The 23709-nt window shown below is 50.4% G+C and overlaps 1 protein-coding gene across 1 annotated transcript in view; it reads right to left on the reverse strand.

Moving 5' to 3' along the window:
* Nucleotides 1–23709, reverse strand: part of SART3 (spliceosome associated factor 3, U4/U6 recycling protein) — a 651822-nt gene that overhangs the window by 152613 nt on the left and 475500 nt on the right. The window contains exon 15 of the mRNA XM_086943090.1: nucleotides 23033–23201. Within this exon, the coding sequence (XP_086799216.1) occupies nucleotides 23033–23201 (169 nt within the window). The remainder of the gene's footprint in view (nucleotides 1–23032; nucleotides 23202–23709) is intronic.

Below are 23709 nucleotides of genomic sequence, written 5' to 3' on the forward strand. Positions count from 1 at the left end.
GGAAAGATGGCCCTTTTCAAAATGAGGATTTTACCCCGTTTTCTCTACATGCTTCAAAATACACACCTCTTGTTCGCCAGGTCTTGGTTCGGGAGATGGGATGGTCTGATTGCGAAGTTTCTAAAGGGGGGGGGGGGGGGGGGGGGGGGGGGCGGAGGTCTTGGCCTGACGAGCCTCTACCTGTATTATTTAGCGACCCGACTACTCGCGCTTCACAACTAGTTTACCGGCGGATGCTCGTATCACTTGGAACTGCACACTCTGGGCTTTGCCTTCCTTCAGGGGATGCTCTATGGTGCGGCTGTCCCTCGGGCTCTCCCTGAGGTTACTCGAGGGAAATTCCTGGCTTGGCGGGCCTCATTGCGCTACACCCGCTGGTCGGGCAGACTGACGCAATATACCCCCCTGTGGTGTGGTACCCGGCTCGGGAGGTGGCGACCCTGGCAGGGTTCCGGCAGTGGGACCTAATTGGGATATCCCTGCTGGGCGATGTCTGGAGTGGTACCCACTTGCGCACCTTCAAGACCTGCAGGCCAGGTATTCTCTCCACCCCTCCCAACCTTTCTGCTACCTGCAGCTGCGCCATGCCCTTCGCGCATAGATCCCAGATGGGACTTCCTTTCCGGAGTACAGTCCGCCAGAGGCCAAGATTATGACTGGTGATTTGGGGAAAGGGGGGATTTCCAGAATATATCGATCACTCACTAATAATACCCCCAACTCCCCCTCTGACCTCCGTGATTAGTGGGAGGGCTGGCTTGGGGCGCTAGAGGATGCCGACTGGAGAGATGCCTTGATGGGCCCCAAAACAGTCCGGGTCTCGGTGCGGCTTCGGTTGGACCAAATTTACTTCCTACATGCTGCCTATCTTACACCGCTGCGCCGTCACAGCGCAGGGCTCGGGTCGGATGCCCTTTGCCCCCGCTGCTCCCATCCCAGCGCCGATTTTTATCACATGGTGTGGCTTTGTCCCCCGTGATACAGAGGTACTGGGAGTCCTTAACAGGAGAATTGACCGAGGTCTTCGGCTGGGAGGTCCCTTTGGCTCATACACGTATTCTATTGGGCATAACTGATGGTCTAGACGGTAGCAGAGCCGAAAAGCTTTTTCTTAACACAGACTTGGTGGTAGCAAAGAGGGATATCACTTCCCATTGGCTGATGGCTCCATCACCAACATTGGCGCGTTGTCACAGGGGGGTGGACTGGTGTGCCGCCCAGGAACGACCTCTCTATGTGCCCGGGGGATGCCCCAGGAAATTTCGCCGAATGTGGGGGAAGTGGGCGGGGGAGAGTTTTAAGGTAGGTCGCCTGGATGTACGGAGTGCTTCTAGGGATTTGGGCCTTTGATTTGCATGTATGTCACCTTTTATGTCAATGTGAGTTGTGCTGGACTATTCCCACGCGATGTAACCCTGAATCGTGCTGTTTGTTTAGTTACGTTGGAAACTCAATAAAATTGCGTATCAAAAAAAAATGTAATAAAATAAACTTGGAGTAAGGAGGATGTGCATCTGGATGGGTATTGCTCTTTTAATGTTCAAGCATTACCATCACCAGCTGGGAGGAAAAGGGAGGCCTGGTGACTCATTTCTGTTCAATATGAGTCACTAAAGATTGAACACATAATAGACTCTCCCTGGTACCAGCTCATCTTGATTTCTAACTTAGTTGATGCCAATGTGTTATTGATTCATTGGTATTATAACATTTTCAATCCTCAAAAATGTGGGGTTATCTACACCCTTAAAGAGGAAATTGACAAAGTGGCGGAGAGATGCTTCCCTCTGTGTATAATTTGGGTGGGCGACTTTAATTACACAATATGTCAACGCAGTATGCAGAAAGTATGTGGGATTGTAGATAGCGCAGATCAACCCGTGGCCCACTTTAAGCACACTCCACAGGGTGAAGCATTAAATACCTTCACTGTAGTAAATGATTTAGGAACAATTGAAACCCTGGCTACCACTCCTTCTGTCCAGTTTCAAACTTATCATGGCGGAGGGAGAGATAGCACAATTGATTTCATGCTGATATCTAACAAGACTGCATATCTTGTAGATAGCTTTTTGGTTGAATTAAATCCGTCAAGCGTCCACAACCCTCTTACAGCTACATTAACGTCAACGCACAGAATGGCGGGGGTAATGGTTATAAACTAAAACATAGCCGTAATCAGGGAGTTAGGATGAAGTGGGGTTCAATTGATCCTGTGAAATTTGAGGAGGAAAATATCAAAACAAACCTAAGTAAAATCATGACATGTTTAGATTATGATTCACACCCAGGCACCATTATACCTTGCTTTGAATTAATCTGTGAGGATGTTGCCAAAAATCTGACCAAATCGGTGAAGAGTCGGGAAATCCCGAAAACAAGATGGTTCAATGCAGAATGCTCCAAGGCACATAAAGATATGAAGAAAGCCTTGCTTGCAGTTCTCAGTGAAAGGGCGTTAATTAAGACAGTGAGACAGACTTATAAAAAAGTGATAAAACGTATAAAGGAAGAGCTGAGAAAACTAGCCTGGGATGATCTTGAAAGAGCAAGTGCTCTAAAGGACTCCAAGAGCTTCTGGGAAGTGATAAATCACCCCGTTTTCTCTAGCGACTCATGGAGCATGGACTCTACCATATCAGGGGAAGCCTGGGAGTCTCATTTCTCAAGTATATTTAATCCAACGAGCCTCACATCCCAAGTATTTAGAGATGAGACAGTTACTAACATACAATCAGCACATCAACTTAGTTCATCCCTGTCATTGAGTGAAGTCAAGGAAGCCCTGGTAAAGAGCATCTCGTCAAAAGCACCAGGACCAGATGGGGTGCCATTGGACTTATTTAAAAACAGTCCACAATTTGGGGCCCCCTGTTATTAAATGTATCTGATAGAGACTACTAGCCACAGATTCCTTAACGCAGAATTATCCCCAGGCGTGAGACTGGATACAGATATTCTTTTTGCACTGCCCTGACGCTGTCCGGGTACGTGACGTCCGCGAGGTCACATAAGCCCCACCCCGGCACGCCTACGTCAGTATTTTCCTTTTTCGCGTGCAACGCGGATTCGACTCGTGCTCAGGCCTGTTTTGGGCCTTTTTCACTTAACGCTGGTTGCGTGTGTGTGGGAACAGTGTGCGAATGCCTTCGGGCTTTAAGACGTGCTCGTCTTGTGCGCCAGATGTCGGCGACGGACCCTCACCCCATCTGCATGTGGTGTTTGGGGGAACACCACGACTCCACTGATTGAGAGTCGTGCCAGCAGATGAAACCGAAATCCCGGCGGGAGCGCCGGATGAAACTTCTTCCAGCCCGTATGTCCAGGTCAGCGTCGTCACCACGTACGGCCCCTGCAGAGGGTTTCAGAAGTCGCTGCCTCCGTCTTCGACATCGGCATTCTCCCACCTGTCGTTAAGTGTCCCCGAGGGCTGGTTCCAAACCTGTTGGGGGCGTGGTCTCTCCGTGGGTGGTGCGGCCCTGCGCGTTGTCCCCCTATCTGCCATTTCCTAGCGTGGGGGCATCTGGAGCCCAGATGGAGACCTATGTGGCGGCTTTGCAGCCCTCGCTGGCTTCTCCCCCTCCTGGGACGTCTGCAGATCCCTTGCCGTGTGCGGGGCCCTCCGCGGCGTCGCCGGTGGCTCCGGCCCAGGCTGGCTCGGAGGATGTGGTGCCGGTGGGGTGCGGCCCTCCGGGGGTCCCTCCTTTGAACCACGGCACCTCCGCTTTGCCACAAACTCCTGCGGGAGTCCCTGTGAGGTTGCCGGAGCTCGAGTCGCATCCCCAAGTCCCCCTCAGGACAGGCGATGGCCTAGTCTGTGGTGAAGCCGCTTAGGCGCCGACGGCTGCTGTCCCTGGCGGCGCCACAGGGGCTTTCGGAGGGCCCTTCTCGTCCTCTCACGGGCTGCGGCTGGCGGGGGACCAGTCGCCCCTCCCCAGGTCCCTCTCGCCCCTCCACGCAGGCAGATTCCTTGTCGGAGGTCGGGTCGTTGCCTTGCCGTTGCCTTGGCGCCCCGGCTCCGGCCCAGCCCCAGTCTCCTGCGCCGTGCGCAGTGGCGGTTGGCGTTCCGGCATCTCCCCCGGAGCCGGACGACGATGTCCTGCCTCAGATTGCTGACTCCATGGCGCCAGGTCGTTGACTCATCCTCAGACCCCTTCTCTTCTCAGGAGGTTTGGCGTTTGCTGGTGTCTTCCTCGCCGGAGACGGGCCGCTGTGTCGTGCCTTTTTCCCCAAGCCGGTAGCTTGTCTCCTTTCTGGTGAAGAATTGGCTTGGTAGTTTAGTCTGCCCTGTTCCCATGATGCACTGGGCCAGGGACAGACTGATTTGCATATAGCCAGGTTCTGAGCTGGGATGGTGCAGTGAGATAAATAACGGTGATGGATCAAGCCCTGATCTTTGGACTGGGTAAGAGTGGTCTGCTTAATTCAGACACTCTGTTCATCACCACCCCCTTTTCTGAATCGTTTTTGGCCACTATAGGTGTGGCAGGGTATACTCAGACATGAGTCCCGTTCTCACTGCACCATCAGGATTCAAGCAAGCCGGGCCGAAGACGGCTGAAATGCCAGAAACCGGTCCCCGGTAGCTTGTCTCCTTTCTGGTGAAGAATTGGCTTGGTAGTTTAGTCTGCCCTGTTCCCATGATGCACTGGGCCAGGGACAGACTGATTTGCATATAGCCAGGTTCTGAGCTGGGATGGTGCAGTGAGATAAATAACGGTGATGGATCAAGCCCTGATCTTTGGACTGGGTAAGAGTGGTCTGCTTAATTCAGACACTCTGTTCATCACCACCCCATTTTCTGAATCGTGCAGGTATGCTGGGCAAGAAGATTTGCAGAATCCAGTCTCACGCCTGGGGATCATTCTACATTAAGGAATCTGCAGCTAGAATCGTCTCTACCAGATACATCGTTACCGAAGGTAAGTAACTCGTACTTTTAAATCAGTAATAGTGGGCCGTATTCTATCGTCATGGAGAAATGCAGTGGTCATTCCAATTTTTTTTTTTAATCGGTGACAGGAACGACCCTACATGTTATAGGCCAATCTCCTTAATTGATGCTACATGCAAAGTTATGGGAGGGTAATTCTTGCACGTCTGGAGTCCTGGGCCAATGCTTCTGGAATTATTTCTAAATCGCAATATGGTTTTAAAAAGGGGATGGGAGCCAGCGTACAGTGCCTCAACCTAGCCATGATTATGGGCAAGTACATGAAGGCTAGGGGGGGGCTCGATCTACTTGGCCTTCATGGACTTGTCCAGTGCGTTTGATAATGTGAGCCGGGGGAAGTTGTGGACGCTAATGGAAAACATGAGATTTGAAGAACCTCTTGTTACTCTGCTGCGTAGGCTACATGCATCCACCACCGTAGCTATCCGCTTTGGCCCAGGGGGAAGAGCAGACTAAACCTATTGCCTCTACAGAGGGGGTACGACAGGCGCTGCATTCACGCTCCATTTTTATTTTTAATATATACAAATGGACTGGAACAATTCTTGTTTAAACAGTGTCAAAGTGTTACATTTTACTTACTAGAGGAACGTTTTTAATAATAAACTAAACTGGGAAAATGTAATTGTGGCCAGGGTCCAACAAACCAGTCGAACTGTAGAGGGGCTCTTTTGTTTTGCTGGTATGCTTGGTCACAAGCCGATAACTGAAATGATAACTTTATATAAACTAAAATGTTTATCTGTAGCCACCTTTGGGTGCAGGTATATGGGGTTACCATAAAAGTTCCCAGATTCAGATTTTAGAGAATACATTTTTAAAAAGGTTACTGATGATCCCCTGCAGCTATTTTACACTTTTTTGCCACTCTGAGGTAGGTCTGGATTTCGTGAAAGATGGGATAAACTTTGCCCGACTGATTTTATGGGGCAAAATATGGACTTCTGAGGACATATTGTTTTCAAGGAGTATCCTCAGAGATTACATGAGCCTTGATGCACGAGTTACTTACCTTCGGTAACAATGTATCTGGTGGAGACTATTCTAGCCTCAGATTCCTTAATGTAGAATTATCCCCAAGCCTAAGACTGGATCCGGAAAATTTTCTTTGTACCAGCATCTCTGCGAGCCGGGGGGTGGTAGCACGTGACTCCGCCCTGACGTCGCCTGCGGCCATGACGTCAGCAAGGTCACATAAGCCCCACCCCGGCACGCCGACGTCCGTTTTCTTCTGAGAACTTTTCCGCGGCACAACGCGGAGCCATCACCAACAAAAACTGAGAATATTTGGGAACAGTGTGCGAAAAAATCAGTTAAACAGAAAGGGAAGAAATTAATGGTGAGGAACAGCACCATCCGGAGGAGTGCAAGGCACTATGGCACCAAACGTCATAGAAGGAAAGAGTAGAGCACAGTTACAGCTAAGCAACCCTGCAAGCAAATAAGACAGCCTCCCTGGAGACAGAAAGGATGTGAAAAGCGTCACACCAGACGAAGAGGCCCGCGTCCACAGTCCAGAAGCAGTGAAGGACAACAAGGCCAGAACAGAAGAGTAATGACAATTTACCCCAAGACAACACCAGCAAGGAGAGGGCATCTCCTGTAAAGAGCTAAGGGCCGAGGCACAGCCAAGGGACCCCAACTCAAGAGGACTCCAGAGGAGACAGAAACGCAAGTAATGAAAAGGAAGAAGAGCACGCGTACGCCCCATACTGGAAGACCAGGGTGCAGTGACGCAGAAGTACCCATGAAGTCACCAACCAATCACCAGAAAGGAAGGAGCTGATCAAACGACAAAACAAAGCATCCCCCTAGGGATGAAGTGAGGGAGAGAACTTGCAGAAGACAAAACCTCCCAGAGGCAGGCGCGTGCAGGAGACCAAGCTAAGGGGCCTTGCAGAACGGGGAGGAAGGGCGGGTCGTGAAGGAATCTCCGACTAGAATCGTCTCTACCAGATACATCGTTACAGAAGGTAAGTAACTCATACATCTGATCGAGACTACTAGCTGCAGATTCCTTAACGTAGAATAGATACCCTAGCCATACCCAGAAGGGAGGAGGGCCTGCCAGAGAGCCTACCAGCAGGAAGAAACACAGGACCCCAGCAGGGGATGTGTAATGGGGACAAGAAGGGCGGCCTAGCCCCCACCAAGCAGAAGGAAGCAAGGACAAGGAGAAGGGAGGCCAGGATACCTAAAGCCCATCCCAGGTACCAGGGATATCCGCCAGAAAGCCTTGGAGGGACAGACAGCAGCAGAGGAGTACCAAGGAAGAAAAGAATCACCCCAAACTCCAAGGAGAAGATGCAGAAATGGAGGTAAAGCCCTCCACAGGAGAGCACGCACAGTGAAGGGGACAGCTTGACCGACCTCAGCTTCAAGTCAGCGGAAAAGGCAGGAACGGCTCCAGAGCCAATAAAGGCGGGCGTGAGAAGAGAAACGTTTGCTTGCAAGGCTCCATCAGAACAAGTGGCAAAAGTACAAGGGCCTAATCCAAGGCCCCCGGCCGTGGAACAGAAAAGGCAGGCGTGCGTAGCCGGCAGCTGGCAAATACAATGACACTGAGCACCCAGAGCAAGCCAAGCACAAGACGACGGCAAAGGCAAGGGAAATCCAGAACAACCCCTAAGAGGACGGAGACCCGCAAGGAGACGTTGAATGGCGGAGTCCGCATGAGTGTTAAACAAAACGATCCCATCAATGGGCAGGTCAACCAGACGCTCCCTAATATTCTCAGGAAAAACAGCATCCCGCAGTCAAGCATTGCAACGGAGAGAGCCACAGAAGTGGCCATAGCACGGCCGAGAGCATCAGCAACATCCAAGGCTGCACGGAGAATAAACGCTGCCAACTCCCGACCATCCAACACATGGTGCCGTAGATCAGCGCGGGCACCCTCATGGGAGATATGAGAAAGAAGGAACTCCACAGAATCCCACAGGCAGGAAGTAGCCCTAGTCAACACAGAGTGTTGAGCGCCCGCAAGGCAGCACTGGATGAAGCAAAGATGTTACGCCCCCATGAATCCAAACACCGGGCCTCCTGAGACGGAGTACACCACACCACAGGCAAGGACGGCAAGGCAGTCGGGAGAAGAGAGCCTTGAGTAGAAGGGTGGAGGGAAATGTAAATGTAAATGTAGAGGTACTTTTATAGCGCACGACTACCCGGAGGCATCTCGGCGCTTGTACGAATACCGCTGAGGAACCCTTCCTGGCCTTTCCCTGTGAAGTGCCCACTCCTGGGCACCCCCAAGGTGAAGTCAGGCATCTTAGCATTGTTGGAGATTAAGCAAGTTATTGCCCAGAGTTGCAGAGTGGGACCCATGATTAGAATAGGCACTGAGGCGAGAATTAACAGGTCTGAGGAAATTGAGCCCAAGACCCACCGAGGCGGGAATTGAACCCTGGTCCGGGACCAGACTTCTGCATCAGGGTCTGCCGCTCTAACCATTGAGCCACACTTCTCCACGGAAAGGCAGACTGGTTCGTGTGGAGCAGGACGGTGTCTATGCAGGAGCGGCGAGGCACCGGATCACCCGTGGCAAGACGACCCCAAGCCCCCAGAAGAGAATTGCGAAGAAACGCTTCAAAAGGAAGAAACAGCTCCCGTCCACCAGAGCCCTGGTGCAGAACTTCCAAAAGGTTAGCAGTAGGGAATGGGTGGACAGGTTCACCCATCCGCAAAATGCCAGCGGCCGTGGAAATAGCCCAAACAAAGGCAACACTGGCCTCCGTAGGGCGCTGCGGGGGAGAAAGCAATTCCTCTGTGGGCAACGGCTGCGAACTTAGCTGTCCGTGCCCAAGTCCAGTTATAGGGGGAAGTGGCCAGCCCCGGAATGGTGGAGGATCCACGGATGAGTCGGGGACCTGAGGGGCCCCCCCTGGGGAAGGCGGCGAAGCTGGTGGAAGAACCAACTGCGAGTTGCGGAAAAGAGGGTCTGGGAATTTAGGCCACGGGGACGGCGAGGAGCCTTCCCTGGAAGACGCCGGTGAAAAGGCAACAATGCGGAGTCCCGTCTCCGGAGAGGAAGAGACCAACAGATGACAAACCTACGGAGAGGAAGGAGCCTCAACAGACGAATCAAGGACCCGACGCCGGCACGGCACCGTGGAGTCCACCACAGGCGCCGGCTCGAAGCTGAGCCGCGCCGGAGTGGGCATCGGCGGTGCGGATTCGACCTCCTCCACCACGTACTCCCTAGGAAAATGGGGCGGGGTCAGAGCCGGTTCGGCTAAGGAACGGCGCCAAAAAGGCGCCAGCTCCACCTCAACCGCAGCAGCCGCCCGCGTAGAGGACCGAGAGGGACTCGGGAAAGCACCCCAGGCCCCGGCCTCCACCCGCGGCTCCGCCAGGGCCCGGGAAGGAAAGCCTTCGGCGCCGAAACGGTGCCGGTGAGGCCTCTGGTGAGGCAGCCGCCTGCTCAGAGGGCCGAGGTGAACCCGGGGACAAGCCCCGAGTCCCGGCAATCTCCAGCGACGCCACAGGGAGCCCTGTAGGGATTTGCGTTGAGGCAGGGTCGCCACGGGTCAAACAGTGGAGTCCCAAAGGACTACCCCTTGATGACACCACCCTCCAGCAACCTGAAGCCGAAACCTTCGGCACCAGGGCCGAAGCAGCAGGCGACTCTGCGGAAGGCCCAGCGCGAGGCAAGGGATCCTTGGACATCTCAGGAGGCGGAGGAGGGGCCAAAGAAGCCTGCAGAGCCGCAGCGTAGGATGTCATTTGGGCCCTAGTCACCCCTCCGACGGGAAACGGCGGGTATGGTGGCGACTGGTGGGGGTGCACGTCCCGAGGGGAACCTGCGCCCTCTGCCGAACGAGGACAAGACCACGGAGACAAGCTACAGGACCTACCAGTTGACGAGCGACGCCCTTGAGGCCATGGCGTAGGGCGATGCCGCAGACTGAATCAGCGGTTCCTGGCCTCCGAGGTAGGGGACGGACGCTGGGACGACACTGCCCTGGACAAGTGGGCCGCCAGCAAATTTATCTGGCGCTACCGCAGGAACTTCGGTTTGAGGTGCTGACAAGCTTCGCAGTCCATAGAGTCATGGTGCTCACTCAAACACCTGGCGTGCACAATCAGTACACGTCTTGAAGCCCGGAAGCATTTGCACGCTGTTCCTCGAAGCAAAGCGTGAAAAGGAGGCCTGAAAACAGGCCAGGACACGATCCGGAACCGCATTGCACGCGGAAAAGAGAAAAAACTGATGTCAGCGCGCTGGGGTGGGGCTTATGTGACCTTGCCGACGTCACGCAAGCGGACGACGTATGGGTGGAGTCACGTGGTACCGCCCCCCGGTGCGCAGAGATGTTGTGGCAAAGAAAATTTTCCGGATCCAGTCTTATGCCTGAGGATAATTCTACATTGAGGAATATGGGGCTAGTAGAATCTATCAGATTTAAATATACTAGATAGTTTTTACTAATGTTTTAGAGATTCTTTTAAAAACTGTACTTTTTGCACTGTACGTAGAGCTGTGTTATAGCTCTGGGGGGGTTATACAAATGCTTGGCAAGTCAGCGTTCTAGTCCTTGACGCGAACACTCGGCTCCATAAAATTGCAGATGAATTGACAGCCCAGTGGCGCCTTTTCTGCCATTTTCGAGTGGTGCCAGGGCAGAATTTACTTGTCCTAAGGAAACTTCTTGATTTAAATATACTAGATAGTCGTTACTAATGTTTTAGATTCTTTTAAAAACTGTACTTTTTGCACTGTACGTAGAGCTGTGTTATAGCTAGGGGGGGGGGGATTATACAAACGCATGGCAAGTCAGCGCTCTAGTCTTTGACGCGGACGCTCCATAAAATTGTTGATGATGCGACCGCGCAGCGGGCACGCCGCTTGCGCACTGAGGGCGTGCCCAAGGCAAGGCCGCCCACGCCCCTCTGCGCCCAGCCGGGGCCTGGGGCAGGAACCCCTGCCTGTTTTGTGAGGGAGAGGCGCTCCTATAACACGGAGCAACGCCACCATCTTAGAAAAGGGAAGTAAGTGTGCTCACACTATGTTGCTAGACACCATCAGCAGGCAATGCACACAACTGTAGTTTCAAACTTCATCCCACTCTTCAAACCCCTACAGACGCCCCTCAAAAAAACAGATCAAAATGTTTTTACTTAATTGCCGCTCACTTCCCAAACACTCTATTGAAATTTACCTTCTCCTTGAAGAGAAGAACCCAGAGGTTTTATTTCTAACAAGAGACCTGGTTAAATAAAGAGACAGACTCTGCCATTGTTCAAGCCCTTCCTCCGAATTATACAATTCAGAGGCTTGACCGAAATTTAGGCTGTGGGGGCGGCTTAGCTATAATTCATAAATACGATTTTATATGCCGAATTACGAGAAAACCCATTCCTGACTGTGAAAGTATGACCTTTGTAATTAGCCTATCACCCACTCACACTTTTTCAGGGATCTTAGTCTGCCGCTTCCCAGGCCGCCTCTGTCATTTTAACAAAGACCTTACCGATCTTGTAGCAAACTTGGCCAGTTCTTACCCCAATTTCACAATTCTGGGAGATTTTAACATGCACTTTGATGATGCCCAATCCTCATCCATGTTGGAATGTACTGACGAACTGTTAAAGTTCCAACTCACTCAAAAAGTGGGTGGTCCCACCCACATGAAAGGCCACCTGCTTGACCCTATTTTTTCAAATATACATAACCTTTGGATTGGTAATTCTGTTCCTTTACCCTGGTCAGACCACTTTCTACTTCCTTTCACTTGGGTACTACCCGACTCCATTTCACCAGCGGCCAGAACCAATACACTGGCTCGCAAATGGTCTAAGCTCCCCTTAGATTCTTGGATAAACAATCTAAAAGACACCATTCCATTATCTCACTCAAACCCTATTGTTGCAAACGGCAATTTCAATAACTGGCTTGAGTCATCACTTAATAGCTTCCTCCCAAAGAAAAAGATCTCAGAAAAAGTGAGATGCAAAAAAAAAAATCCCTGGTATTCCTAGAAATTATGCGAACTGAAACAACTATGTAAAAAATATGAAAAAAGCAGGAGGAAGGATTTTTCGTCTTCCAGGAAAGCTAAATATAAAGAAGCTGGAGGGCGCCTATAGGCCGCACAAGCAGAATGGCCGCACTGATGTGAGGCTCCTGCAGCCTGGAAACAAACATCATCATTTATCATGCTAAACCAGCTCCTTTGCCCGTCAAAACCACCCACGAATGCAGGAGACATTGATAAGCCGCCTCGGTGAAAGTTTCAACGCTCCACGCTGTACCGCTGCAAAGTTATGAACAGCGGAGTTCGAACCGAGAGCGGAGCTGGTGCGGGACTGGGCGTTCTATTGGGACCTGCAATCCACGACAGACAGCGGCGCACCACGAGGGGCACAGGCCTCGGAAAGAAGACCCCGGGGACGAGACCTCCTATCAGCGATGTTTGAGGACCGCTAACCGAGAGATAATGGAGGACTGAGGGACAATATTGCGAGTCATAGCGACGCGTATATATCCCAAACCTGAGGTTTGTGCGGCGAGCGGGGGAAGACGAGACACTGAGGCGAAGTGCGCTACTTAAAAGGGGGCTTACGGATTGCTAAAGGCCCGTAACGGAACACTGTGGCGTGTTGGCCCGGACACTGCAAAGCTAAGACCTGGTGGGCTAGAACCCCACCCCCCCCCCGCTTCTGGTCATTTTAAAGTGGGTTTACACTGAGGCGTGACCCTCCCTGAACACGGCGCAGCTCCCCTACAGCAGTGACTGGTCCCCGCGAAGCGATTTGGCTGCGCCTCCCGGAGATACCCCGGGACCTGAGGGCGACAGTGGTTTGTGAAGTGAGACACCTACGCCTGCGGGGACGGCCTGACTAATCCCTGATCTCGTGCAACTTTTGAAGAAGCCTTTAGCCCATAAATAGACACGCCTGAACTCCCAGCGCTAATGACCGTTGATTATGGCGGGATCACTGCGGGGGCTGCCTGTGCGTGTTGCGTGGTCGCTGCACTGTGCACTAAAGAGGGGCCTCCCGAACTTCGCCACCCGGACCTGGTCTGTCGCATGGTGCCAAATGTTCAGGCTCTTCCCTACCTAAATCATAGTGGACGGACTGCTGAGCCACGAGGGCGGGTTAAATTGGCCACCTGGAACTGCAGAAGACCATACACGATACTCCCTATCTCTCTGGATAGTGGGGCTGGGAGTAGAACACTGCCCCCACCAGCCTCATATCTCCACCTAACGAGCGGTGACTGCCGCCTTGCTGTGTATACCTGACGATACCTCATCAAAGGAAGTGCGTGGGACACATCCTCCTAACCAGTACTCCAAACTGGTATATGCTTCGCAGACGCCTCAACATATTACTGGCTTATACACCCGAACTCGCGCGCTTTCTCATGAGTACAGGCTCCCGCTCTCACCGGGAAAAACGCGAGCAGCGACTCTCACCTACCGTGGCTAGTCCCTACAAGAGACTCACCATGGGCAAACCGGACAACCGACAACCCAAACTCACATTCGAATCCACTACCTCAAAGAAGGGGCTGCGAAGCGCACAGGACACAGAGAGCTCCCAGAGACCTTCGACCGCTGGAATGGGTTCTAACACCGCCACGTCGGAAATGCAACAGATGATGCAAGAAATGAGACAGGGGTTTGCCACAATAGTAGACAAAGTTGACCGGATGTCATCAAGAATGGACGCTATGGTACAGAAAATTAATGTACAGGAAGAACGCATCACTGCAACTGAAAGGCGAATATCTGAAAATGACGACACCACGGCCTCATATACCGCGCAACTTTCAAGAATGGACAATGTCCTCAGAGTTATTGCTGCGAAGAATGAGGAATTGGAAGCTCGCAGCCGGCGCAATAACATTCGCGTAATAGGCGTGCCAGAATCCACCAACACAGGGCGCATGGAAGCATACGTGGAGAAGATACTCATCACTGCGATTGGACCTGAGGCATTCTCCAAGCAATTTATCGTTGAAAGAGCACACCGCTCGCTTGGTCCGAGGCCTAAGCCTGGCGCCCCTCCACTACCCATCATTGCGAGGCTCCTAAATTACCGCGATCGAGACACTGCATTGCGTGCAGCACGCACCAACCAAAACCTCACCTGTGCAGGTGTCAGTTTTTCCATCTATCCAGATTTTACGCCTGTGGTGCAGGAACAACAACGTAAATTCCTTGAGGTCAAGAAAAAACTCTGCATTACAGGTGGACTATGCACTGCTGTACCCAGCAAAGTTGAGAGTAACGCATTAAGCTAAGCAACATTTTTTCACAAATCCACAACAGGTGGAAGACTTTTTGAAGACCCTGAGACAAGAACGGGCTGGGCATAGACGCAATGGAGACGAAAGACAGGAAGATTTCCACTCGGCAAATGAAGATGAGTAGGATATGACCCTAATTCTTGCGGCGCTGGCATATCCCATGGATTTGGACTAGATGCCCATTGGAGAGCCTCGTATGGGAGAGGACGCTGTTGCTGATCGAATGCCCCATTGACGGGTACTGGACTGTTGGTGGTAATGTATTCCTGCCACCACCCCCTTTCCTTGAATACGCCAGAATGCGGCTGTACAGGACGACGGGCGAGGTGTAGGGGGTGGCTATGTGCGCACCTAGGATGCACTCCATAGGGTGTACCCCAATGTACTTCTTGACTCTATTGCAAATGTTTTTTTTCATGTTGCTAGGGGAGGGGGGAGGATGGGACTACTGGCAAGTTGGGGATGCTTCAGTGGGTGGGGGGTGGTATTGGGATTTCTGAGACGAATTGGCCTGTCTGTGCTATTGTCCCTGATTCGGTTGTTTTGCTATCAATAATGTCTGAAGCTGATTACTTGAGGCAAATGCTCCACAATTTCATTGCAGGAGCAAATTACTTACACTATAATTTAGTCTCGTCCACTGATATGTCTTGGTTTATGATATGGGTCTGGATGAGTACAATGTTCTTGGGACGGAAGGAGGACGGGATACGAGACCTTGCACTGTATTGTAGGGGGCTTATCGCATTGACAGTTGAAAATATGGTAGATGCTTTTATTGTTGGATACTGGGAGTTGTTTCAGAGGGGGGGAGGGAAAGAATGTTTGATTGCAGTTTATGGTAAAGCCTTGGGAGACATGACTATCAAAGAGATGCTACACCTCGATCCGGAAGGATTTTGTGATAAGGATGTGCGAGAAGGCTTTCTCGCAGTGCATGTTATACACATAAGCATAGGTCCACAAAAAAACACCAGCATGTATATGACTTGGAGTCCCGGAGTAATTGATCATTGGCCTATACCAGATAAGCCGCTTAGAGATAGGAGCCTACACCACTCATGGGGGACTTAAATGTTTTGACGTGGAATGTAAGAGGCTTGGGTGACCCTAGGAAACGGTGACAGGTTTTATCATATCTAGACCGCCACTCGGTGCACATAGCCTTTCTCCAAGAAACTCATTTCAAAGTACAAACTGCTCACACCTTTGCTAACAGATGGGCGATTCACACAGTATTCTCGTCCTTCTCGACATATGCCAGGCGTACAGCGATTCTGATAAAGAGAGGTACACCCTTTACTATGACTGGCTCCAAGGTGGACTCCCAGGGGAGGTACTGTATGATGTGGGGCAGATTAGGGCACATCGCAGTCACGTTGGTATGCTGCTACGGTCCCAACATTGATGATCCTCAATTCTTTGTGAAACTGTGGGCGGCGATTGTGGGAACAGGTCCGCAACACCTCATTTGGGGGGGAGACTTCAACACTACACTAGATCCTACCATGGACAGGTCTCACCCGTCCCCTCACCATTACACTAGGGCGAGGACAGAATTGCGAGCGGCGATTACGGACCACAATTTAATAGACACCTGGAGACACCTGCACATAGACACGAGAGAAGGTACACACTTTACGGCACAAGCACGCTCATGGGCAAGGCTTGACTATATATTTCTAATACCACAGCTCTATACTTCGCTTGTTCAATCACAACATCTCCCCAGGACGTACTCAGACCACTCCCCTGTGAAAATCACTCTGCGATTGGCAGACTTAGGACCCCCGACAACTTGGCGACTGCAACCTACGATGTTGCTTGACGCTACCTTTCAAGAAGAGCTGCGCGATGAATGTTTAGATTTTTTCAAGAGAAATAAGGATCCTGTTAAGGATGTGGAGAATATTTGGGACGCGTTTAAGGTAGTTTTGAGAGGGTTTTGCATTGCCAAGGGATCCAGAGTTTTAAAGAACATTATGGCCCGACTGGGGACACTAGAAGCCGAACTTAAACACCTTGAGACGTCATGAGCTTTGGATCCCACTGACGCTGCCCTCTCGAGTATAAGGGAGAAAATCTCTGAGTACACTGCTGAAGCCACTAGGGAGCCAAAATTTAGGGGCAAGTATTGGACTGCTCGTCACTATGGCGAAGGCGAGAGACCGGGGAAAGCCTTGGCTGCCACTATCAAACTGACAAGAACGCCTAATACTATACTTGAACTCGAAAACCCGCAGGGAGAGGTGGTTCGAGACACAGCACAAATTCTCAAGGCCTTTGTGATGCACACAGCACATTATACACTTCCTCTAGAGCAGGAGCTCTCCGCTTGCAAGATTACCTAGCGGATGTCTCACTTGGCTGGCTTAGTGATGCGCAGAGGGCCTTTTTAAGTGCACCTTTCGAATTGGATGAGGTGAGGGACGCGATTAGGAGTATGAGGTCCGGGAAGGCCACGGGACTAGACGGGATCCCGATAGAATTTTATAAAACATACATATACTTTATGGCTCCGGTACTACGTGAGGTTTACGAAGATGCCCTTGAAGTGGGACACTTGCCGCCCTCTATGCGGGTAGCGCTTGTTACATCACTACTCAAACCCGGGAAGCCTGCGAACAAATGTGATTCTTACCGGCCCCTTTCCTTACTAAACTGCGATGTTAAAATACTTGCTAAACTAATTGCTAATCGTATCAGTCTCCTGTTCCCCACCCTGATACTGCCCGACCAATCCGGTTTTGTACCTGGCAGGGCGACATCACATAACCTACGCACCTTTTTTTCCGTTCTAAACTCAGTACACGAAGACTAACCGATGGCTGCCATCTTCCTCGATGCCACCAAAGCCTTTGACTCCCTTGAATGGGACTGAGTTTCAGGTCCTGGAGAGAATGGGATTTCCGGCAATATTCATCTCATGGATCCAGCTCCTCTATGAGCGACCTGTGGCCAGAGTACTTATTAATGGGAGACTGTCCTCTGAATTCCCCGTCACCAGAGGGACTAGGCAGGGATGTCCCCTATCGCCGCTTCTATTTGCGATAGCTACGGAGCCTCTAGCCGCAAAACTGCGACAACATCACAGAGATAGCGCACTACGGTGTTTTCAGAGGCAAATACTAATATCGATGTATGCAGATTACATCACTTTGTATGTACGTGACCCCAGCGAAAATTTGAACCCCATTCTTAGGGAATTTATACGTTTTGGGAGACTCTCCGGAGTACAAATCAATTGGGGTAAGTCATGCATATTCCCACTCACAACGGCCCCGACACAGTTTGGGCTGGACTACCCCATCACTTGGTCCGAGGATGATTTCAAGTACTTAGGTATCCATATAGAGAAGGATAAAGATGAATTACTTAGAGCAAACTATGGCACTACGATGAATCGCATTATTGATAGCGTTACACGGTGGATTACGTTGCCCATTTCTATGGCCAGTAGGACATCCTTGATTGAGATGGTAATCCTTCCCCAGTTCCTATACCTATTCTTGAATATCCCGTTCTATCCGGGCAGGTCCTTTTTACAACAACTTCGGACGGAACTCATCAGACTTGCGTGGGGCGGAAAAACGCCCAGACTAAAATGGGACACCCTAATTAGCCCCTACAATCGGGGTGGCTTTGGCATACCAGATTTCGAATTGTATTATCAGGCAGCCGAGGCTCATTATGCCCATTTTTGGATACATCAGCCCAGATACATGCCTCAACTGGCTGCTGAACATTGGCTAGCTCACCCTATACCCATAGAAGGCGCATTGTACGCTTTGGTGCCAGGCAGAGACAAGACACCCACAACAGTAATGAGCACGGTTACCGCGTGGTCCCAACTTGCTGTGAGGTTGGAGACAACAATGCTCTATGCGCCACTGTTGCCGCTGGCCTACCACCCAAATATGCATCTATTACAAGAAGCAGGATTTCGCAAGCTGCTCCACAGGGTGCATGTTGCGACATGGGGAGACCTGTATCGTAATGGAACATATCGCTCTATGGAACACCTATATGAAGGCATTCAACCATCTCCGCTTGATATCTTTCTATACATCCGACTTCGTCAAGGACTGAAAACACTTACGCCTGACTTCCCACATGAGCCTCAGACCTTCGCTCCTTTGCAGCTCATACTTCAAAATGACACCCCTTGTAAACTAGTGTCGATAATACATAGATCAGTACATACACAAATAGATTACTTGCCATTAGCAGCTAGACTGAAATGGGACCAAGAAATGGGGTCACCACTCACAGACAGGCAGTGGGAATTTTGTCTCCAACAAACTGAGCGCATTTCTGCTAGCAGTAGATATAGAATCATACACTATAAATTTTTGCATCGCCTACATTACACTCCGGCCCGAATGTGTAGACTTCAACTTCGCACTACTGACAATTGTGACAGATGCCACGCTCCAGGGGCTGATTTTTTACGTCATGGGGCACCGGATGCAGGGGTGTCTTTTGTCATCAGGTTTTTCTTACCGGCTCCGGTTGAGGTCGGGGAGATCCTCGAGAAAGGAGCTGCAGGCGTCGTCGGGAGACTTGGGGTAGGTCAGGGATCACCAGATCCCAGGTCTGGATCGCTGGGGAGACCTCCTTGTGGTGTTGGGCCACTCGAACTCGGGGCATGGGTGACGGGTGAAGAGTGGTGCAGACTCATGGATTTCGCCCGAGCCAAAGTCTGTTGGTGAGCAAATCCGGTGCTCAGGGGAGACAGGGCCGGTCCTCTGGGTTCTGGGAGGCTATTTCTGCAGGACACAGTGGGATTCCGCTGGAGCAGGTAGAATTCAAGATAGGCCAGTAGGGCTGGGGTCAAGTCAGTTGGTGTCCTCCTCTTCGTCCTTCAGCATGGCTCTTCGGTCTTTCTTTTTCTTGTCTTAGGAGGCAAGGTTTGGGGTTGCCCCTAAATACTAATTTAGGGGCATTTCATGTAGGTACAGGTTGGGACCAATGGGTCCCTTCCTTAGGGTGGGTACACCCCCATTATGCCACCCTCCAGTGGGAGGGTGGCACAAGCCTCACTCTGTTTGGCTGGGTCCCCCAATCTTCAAGATGGCGGGGACTAAGAGTTGTGCTTCACCTCACCTCCCCACCTGAGGGGCGGGGTTGACCAAGGTGAGCATACCTCTCCTCCTATCTTGGTTTTCCCGCCGATTTTCCCGCCCAAGGTGGCAGGTCATAACTTGTAGGGGCCAGTTGCCGGGAGCAGCAAAGGGCTGGGTCAGCTTACAAAGGAAGCTAGCCTTTGAAGCTTCCACTTTGTGGAACCTGCCTATCCTGGGGTAGGAGGCTCGACACCTCAACCCAGGATATGCTTTGTTTCAGGACCCCGAGGGCAGCAGGCTCTCAACCAGGGGTCTAGAAACATGTCTGGTAGTGGCAGCTGACGAGCAGCCACTCAGCCAGGAAACTAGAGTAGGTCGTTTTTCGGGGGCACATCTTAGATCCCTCTGAATGCATTTGGCATTAAATCCCACACTGGCATCAGTGTGGGTTTAATGTGCTGAGAAGTTGGATATCAAACTTCCCAGATTTCAGTAAAGCAATTATAGTGATGTGGAATTGGTAATGACAAACTCCATGACCATATACTCTTTAAGGCTTACTGCACTTACAATGTCTAAGATGGACTTAGACACTGTAGAGGTAAAGGGCTCATGCACCTGTAACCTTACCAGTGGTATAGTGCACCCAGCTTGAGGTTGCTTACCCATGCATGGCAGTGGATTGTAGGCATGGCATGCATGCCATGTCGACTCTTCACTTTTCTCTGCACCAAAGCACTCAGCCTGCAATGGCAGTGTGTGTGTGTATGTAAAGGTACAGGGCCTCTAAGGGTGGCTCAATAAGTGCTGCAGCCCTTAGAGGCCTTCCCTGGTCACAGTGCCCTTGGTACCTATGGTAACTTTTTCAAGGGACTTACATGTGGCCAGAGAGTTGCCAATTGGGTTAGCAACAGTACAGTTTTAGGAAAAGAACATAGGCCCTGGGTACCTGGTTGGCAGAAACCCTGGGCACAGTCAGTGGAAGAGCATCAACATAAGGCATAAAGTCAGGGACAACCATGCCAAAAGGGGAACTTTCCTACACCACTCACTAAGGACTTACAACGGTGCTAAACGGTGTGCCAATTGTTACAATTGGACCATTTTACCTTACTTTAGGGAAAGATCCCTGGAACTGTGGCCTGATTAGCAGGGACCCAGTGCACATTAGTTGAAAAAAATCAGTACCAGAGGCAAAACGTGGATGACCATGACAAAAGGGGCACTATCCTACACTTTGTGGAATGTCTTTCTAGGTTGATTGTGAAACCTAGCCTGTGGGAGGGTGTCCATGACAGTTCTGATGTTCGTCTCGCATTGGTGGAAGTTTGCTAGCTTTTACCAGCCAGTCGTCTAAATATGGGTATACATGGATCCCTTTCCTTCTTAGGCAGGGTGCTAAAGTGGCCAGGTATTTAGTGAATACCCTCGGTGCTGACTTGATCCCGAAAGAAAGAATTTTTAATTAGTAATGGTTTTGGATGATGATGAACTGCAGGTATTTTTTTGTGCTGGTAGTTGACAGGAATGTACAGGTTGTAGTCATTTGAAGTCTATAGTAGCCATGTAGTTCTTTTCCAGCAGCTGCAGGAGCAGATCTTGTAGCATGCACATTTTGAAATATTGTGTTTTTATGAATTTGTTTAAAAAAATTACTTGTCTGGCTTTGAGATGAGGAACTATGCTAAGTAGCTCCCTTGGTTGATTTCTGCTTTTGTCTCTCTCTCTTTATTGTCCCTTTTCTGAGAGGTCCTGCACCTAGCGTTCTAGGCAGTGCCTCTCTGATTTAGTGTGTGCCCTCTTTCTTGGTTTGACTTGTGGATGTGTCTTTATGAGTTCAAAGCAATATCGTGTTGGACGATGTTGAAGATCCACTTGTGTGATGTAACCTTCCACCCCTTCTGGAGGAAAAAGGCCTTCACCCTGGCCCCCTCGGCCCCTCCCCCACTGGTGTTGTGTGGCTGGGCGTCTGGTCTGTGGAATCTCTTGGCTGTGGAGCAAGCTCCTCTGGGGATCAGTCCTCTTCCTCTGCTCCAAAAGGGCTGGCATTGTGCTGCCTGTGGCTGCCACTGTTGCGCTGTTGGCTGCTGTTAGCCAGTTTGGTGGTAAGATGTCTGTGGTGCCTACCCTTTATGTTTTTCTCTTTCAGCTGGTCTTCTCATGGGGATTTGCCCCTCTAAGTGGGTAGTCTCGAAACTGTTACACCTATATGGCCTTGGCAGTGTTGTTGACTTTCTTCAACTGCTGGAGTGTTTCATCCACTGCAATGCCAAACAGATGTTACCCAGTAAATGGAGTGTTAATGATGCTTGCCTGTGCCTCGCTTTTAAACCCTAACACCTGTAGCCAGGTGTGTCTTCTCAGTGGAATGCCTATGGCTAACTGTCAACTGGCTGTCTGCGGCAACAAGAGCTGATTTCAGCCGCATGTTGGCAATAGTCTTGCCTTCTTCCACTAAGGCAGCTGCCGGCTTTTGAAACTTTCTGGGAGGTGCTTCATTAGCTTGCCCCTTTTTTCTCATTGTTGATGGCCATACCAGTGTAGGAGGGGTTGGGGTGTAAATTGTTGTGTCTTGTAAAGCGCACTGCTACCCGGAGGCCTCGTAGCGCTATAGACCGCTGGGGAACCCGTCCTGGCTTTCCCTGTGAGATAGTCCCTCCTGGGGGTCTCCAAGGTGAAACCAGGCATCCCCGGCGTTTGTGTGGGGCCGTTGTGGAGATGAGGCAAGCTAATGCCCAGAGTTGCCGAGTGTGATCCCTGGTCGGAGTAGGCACCGATGCGAGAATTATCAGTCCGCTGATCCTGGTCCAAGACCCTGCCGCGTCGGGAATCGAACCCTGGTCCCGGGCCGTTCTCTGCACTCGGGTCTGCCGCCTCTAACCAGTGAGCCACACCTCTCCATGCAATTCCCCACTGTTTTGCTGCTGTTGCTCCTCTCTCCATTTTTCGTCCCACCATCTCCATCGATTTGATCTTTTTCTCGGGTGGAAGGCTCGTGGAAGTGGGGATGCTGTTCTAGATCATGGGTACATAGACAGAAATGGCCTATTGACTATTGAAAATGGACCAAAGTAGGAGTCTTAAAAAGAAACATAAGCAGTCTAACAAAATATACGTTTGCCAATCCATCCACTGGAGAGAAGTAAAAAAGGATGATCAAAAGATATTATTCCACCAGTAAGACGCTTAAAGACAAATATAAGAACCTGAAAAGTCAACAGATATGGGTTTAACGTGCAAGGTGAGCACAGACTAAGACAATCGATAAGGAGCCAGCAGGAAAGTCAGAGAACTAAAGTTATTATTTTACTAAAAGGAGGTACAAGAGGACGAGCACATTTTCTTCATGTGCAAATGATGTCTCAAAACTATCCAGAAAACATCAAATTTTACAGGAAAAAGAATAAATATCAGAAGTAATGCCAAAAAGGATGCCAATACATAAACACCAATCACGAAGCAATAGCAGTGATGCGGCCACCAATCAATTGCTAGCTTAAGAAACAGCCAACAAGTTTACAAATTGTCTGTATAGGCAAAAGTAGCTTATTCAGAGTCCATTCTGCATTAAATAATTATAAAGGTGAGGATGGTGGAGAAGAATCTATTTTTTTGGTGCTCTATCATTTGTGTCAATTTGGAACAATCTGCAAACTTTTTTGTGTTAGCTTTGAATACTGTACGTTGTATGGATGCTTAAATAGAACAAAACAGAGGTTTTCATCATCTTTTCACCACTGTGATGCCTCATACCTGCTTCTTCACCCCACTCCTCTTCATCGTCCTCATCTGCTTTGCGCTTTTCTCCACTTTTTGTTGGCTTTTTTGCCTTTTTGAAGGCCTTTTTTTCAGCACGAGATTTTTTCCGCTGTTCTGCTTTTTCTTCCTCTTGCCTAGTCAGAACCGCTTCTTTAGCTGCAGCCTACAAGGTGATGGGTTGAGCATAATTAGCTACAAACATGAGCGCAGAATTGCCTCATTACAATGTGCAATATTTACAGTTTGAAGCCAATAAGCGTATGTTCGGCTGAAATGTTTTTAAGAAGGTAAATACCTACATGTTTCTTTGATTACAATAAAAGTTCTATATGTACTTTAAACCGGTCTTAATACAAATGGGAGGCATTATGGTAAGCTACTGTAAAAGCCCAGCTGAATCCTGCCAAATCCCTGAAAGAGCAGACATCAGACCCTCTAAATTTATGACAGCACTGACATCAGGGGATTCAGACCCCATTGAGCCCTGGGACATGGCGATCTTGTAGGTCTGCCATGAGAAAAGTGGCTACTGAAAGAGTCCTCTCCAGACCAGTGGAAGAAAACAGTACTGTGCCACGCTGTGCCTGAGCAAAGCTGCAGCACTGGCACTGCTCTGCTGGTAGAAACTTGAGCTGCTTAACCGACCACCCCTGGCTGAATGTTGATTTAGC

The sequence above is a fragment of the Lissotriton vulgaris genome, chromosome 11, assembly GCF_964263255.1.
Source record: "Lissotriton vulgaris chromosome 11, aLisVul1.2, whole genome shotgun sequence".
NCBI classification, from domain to species: Eukaryota; Metazoa; Chordata; class Amphibia; order Caudata; family Salamandridae; genus Lissotriton; species Lissotriton vulgaris.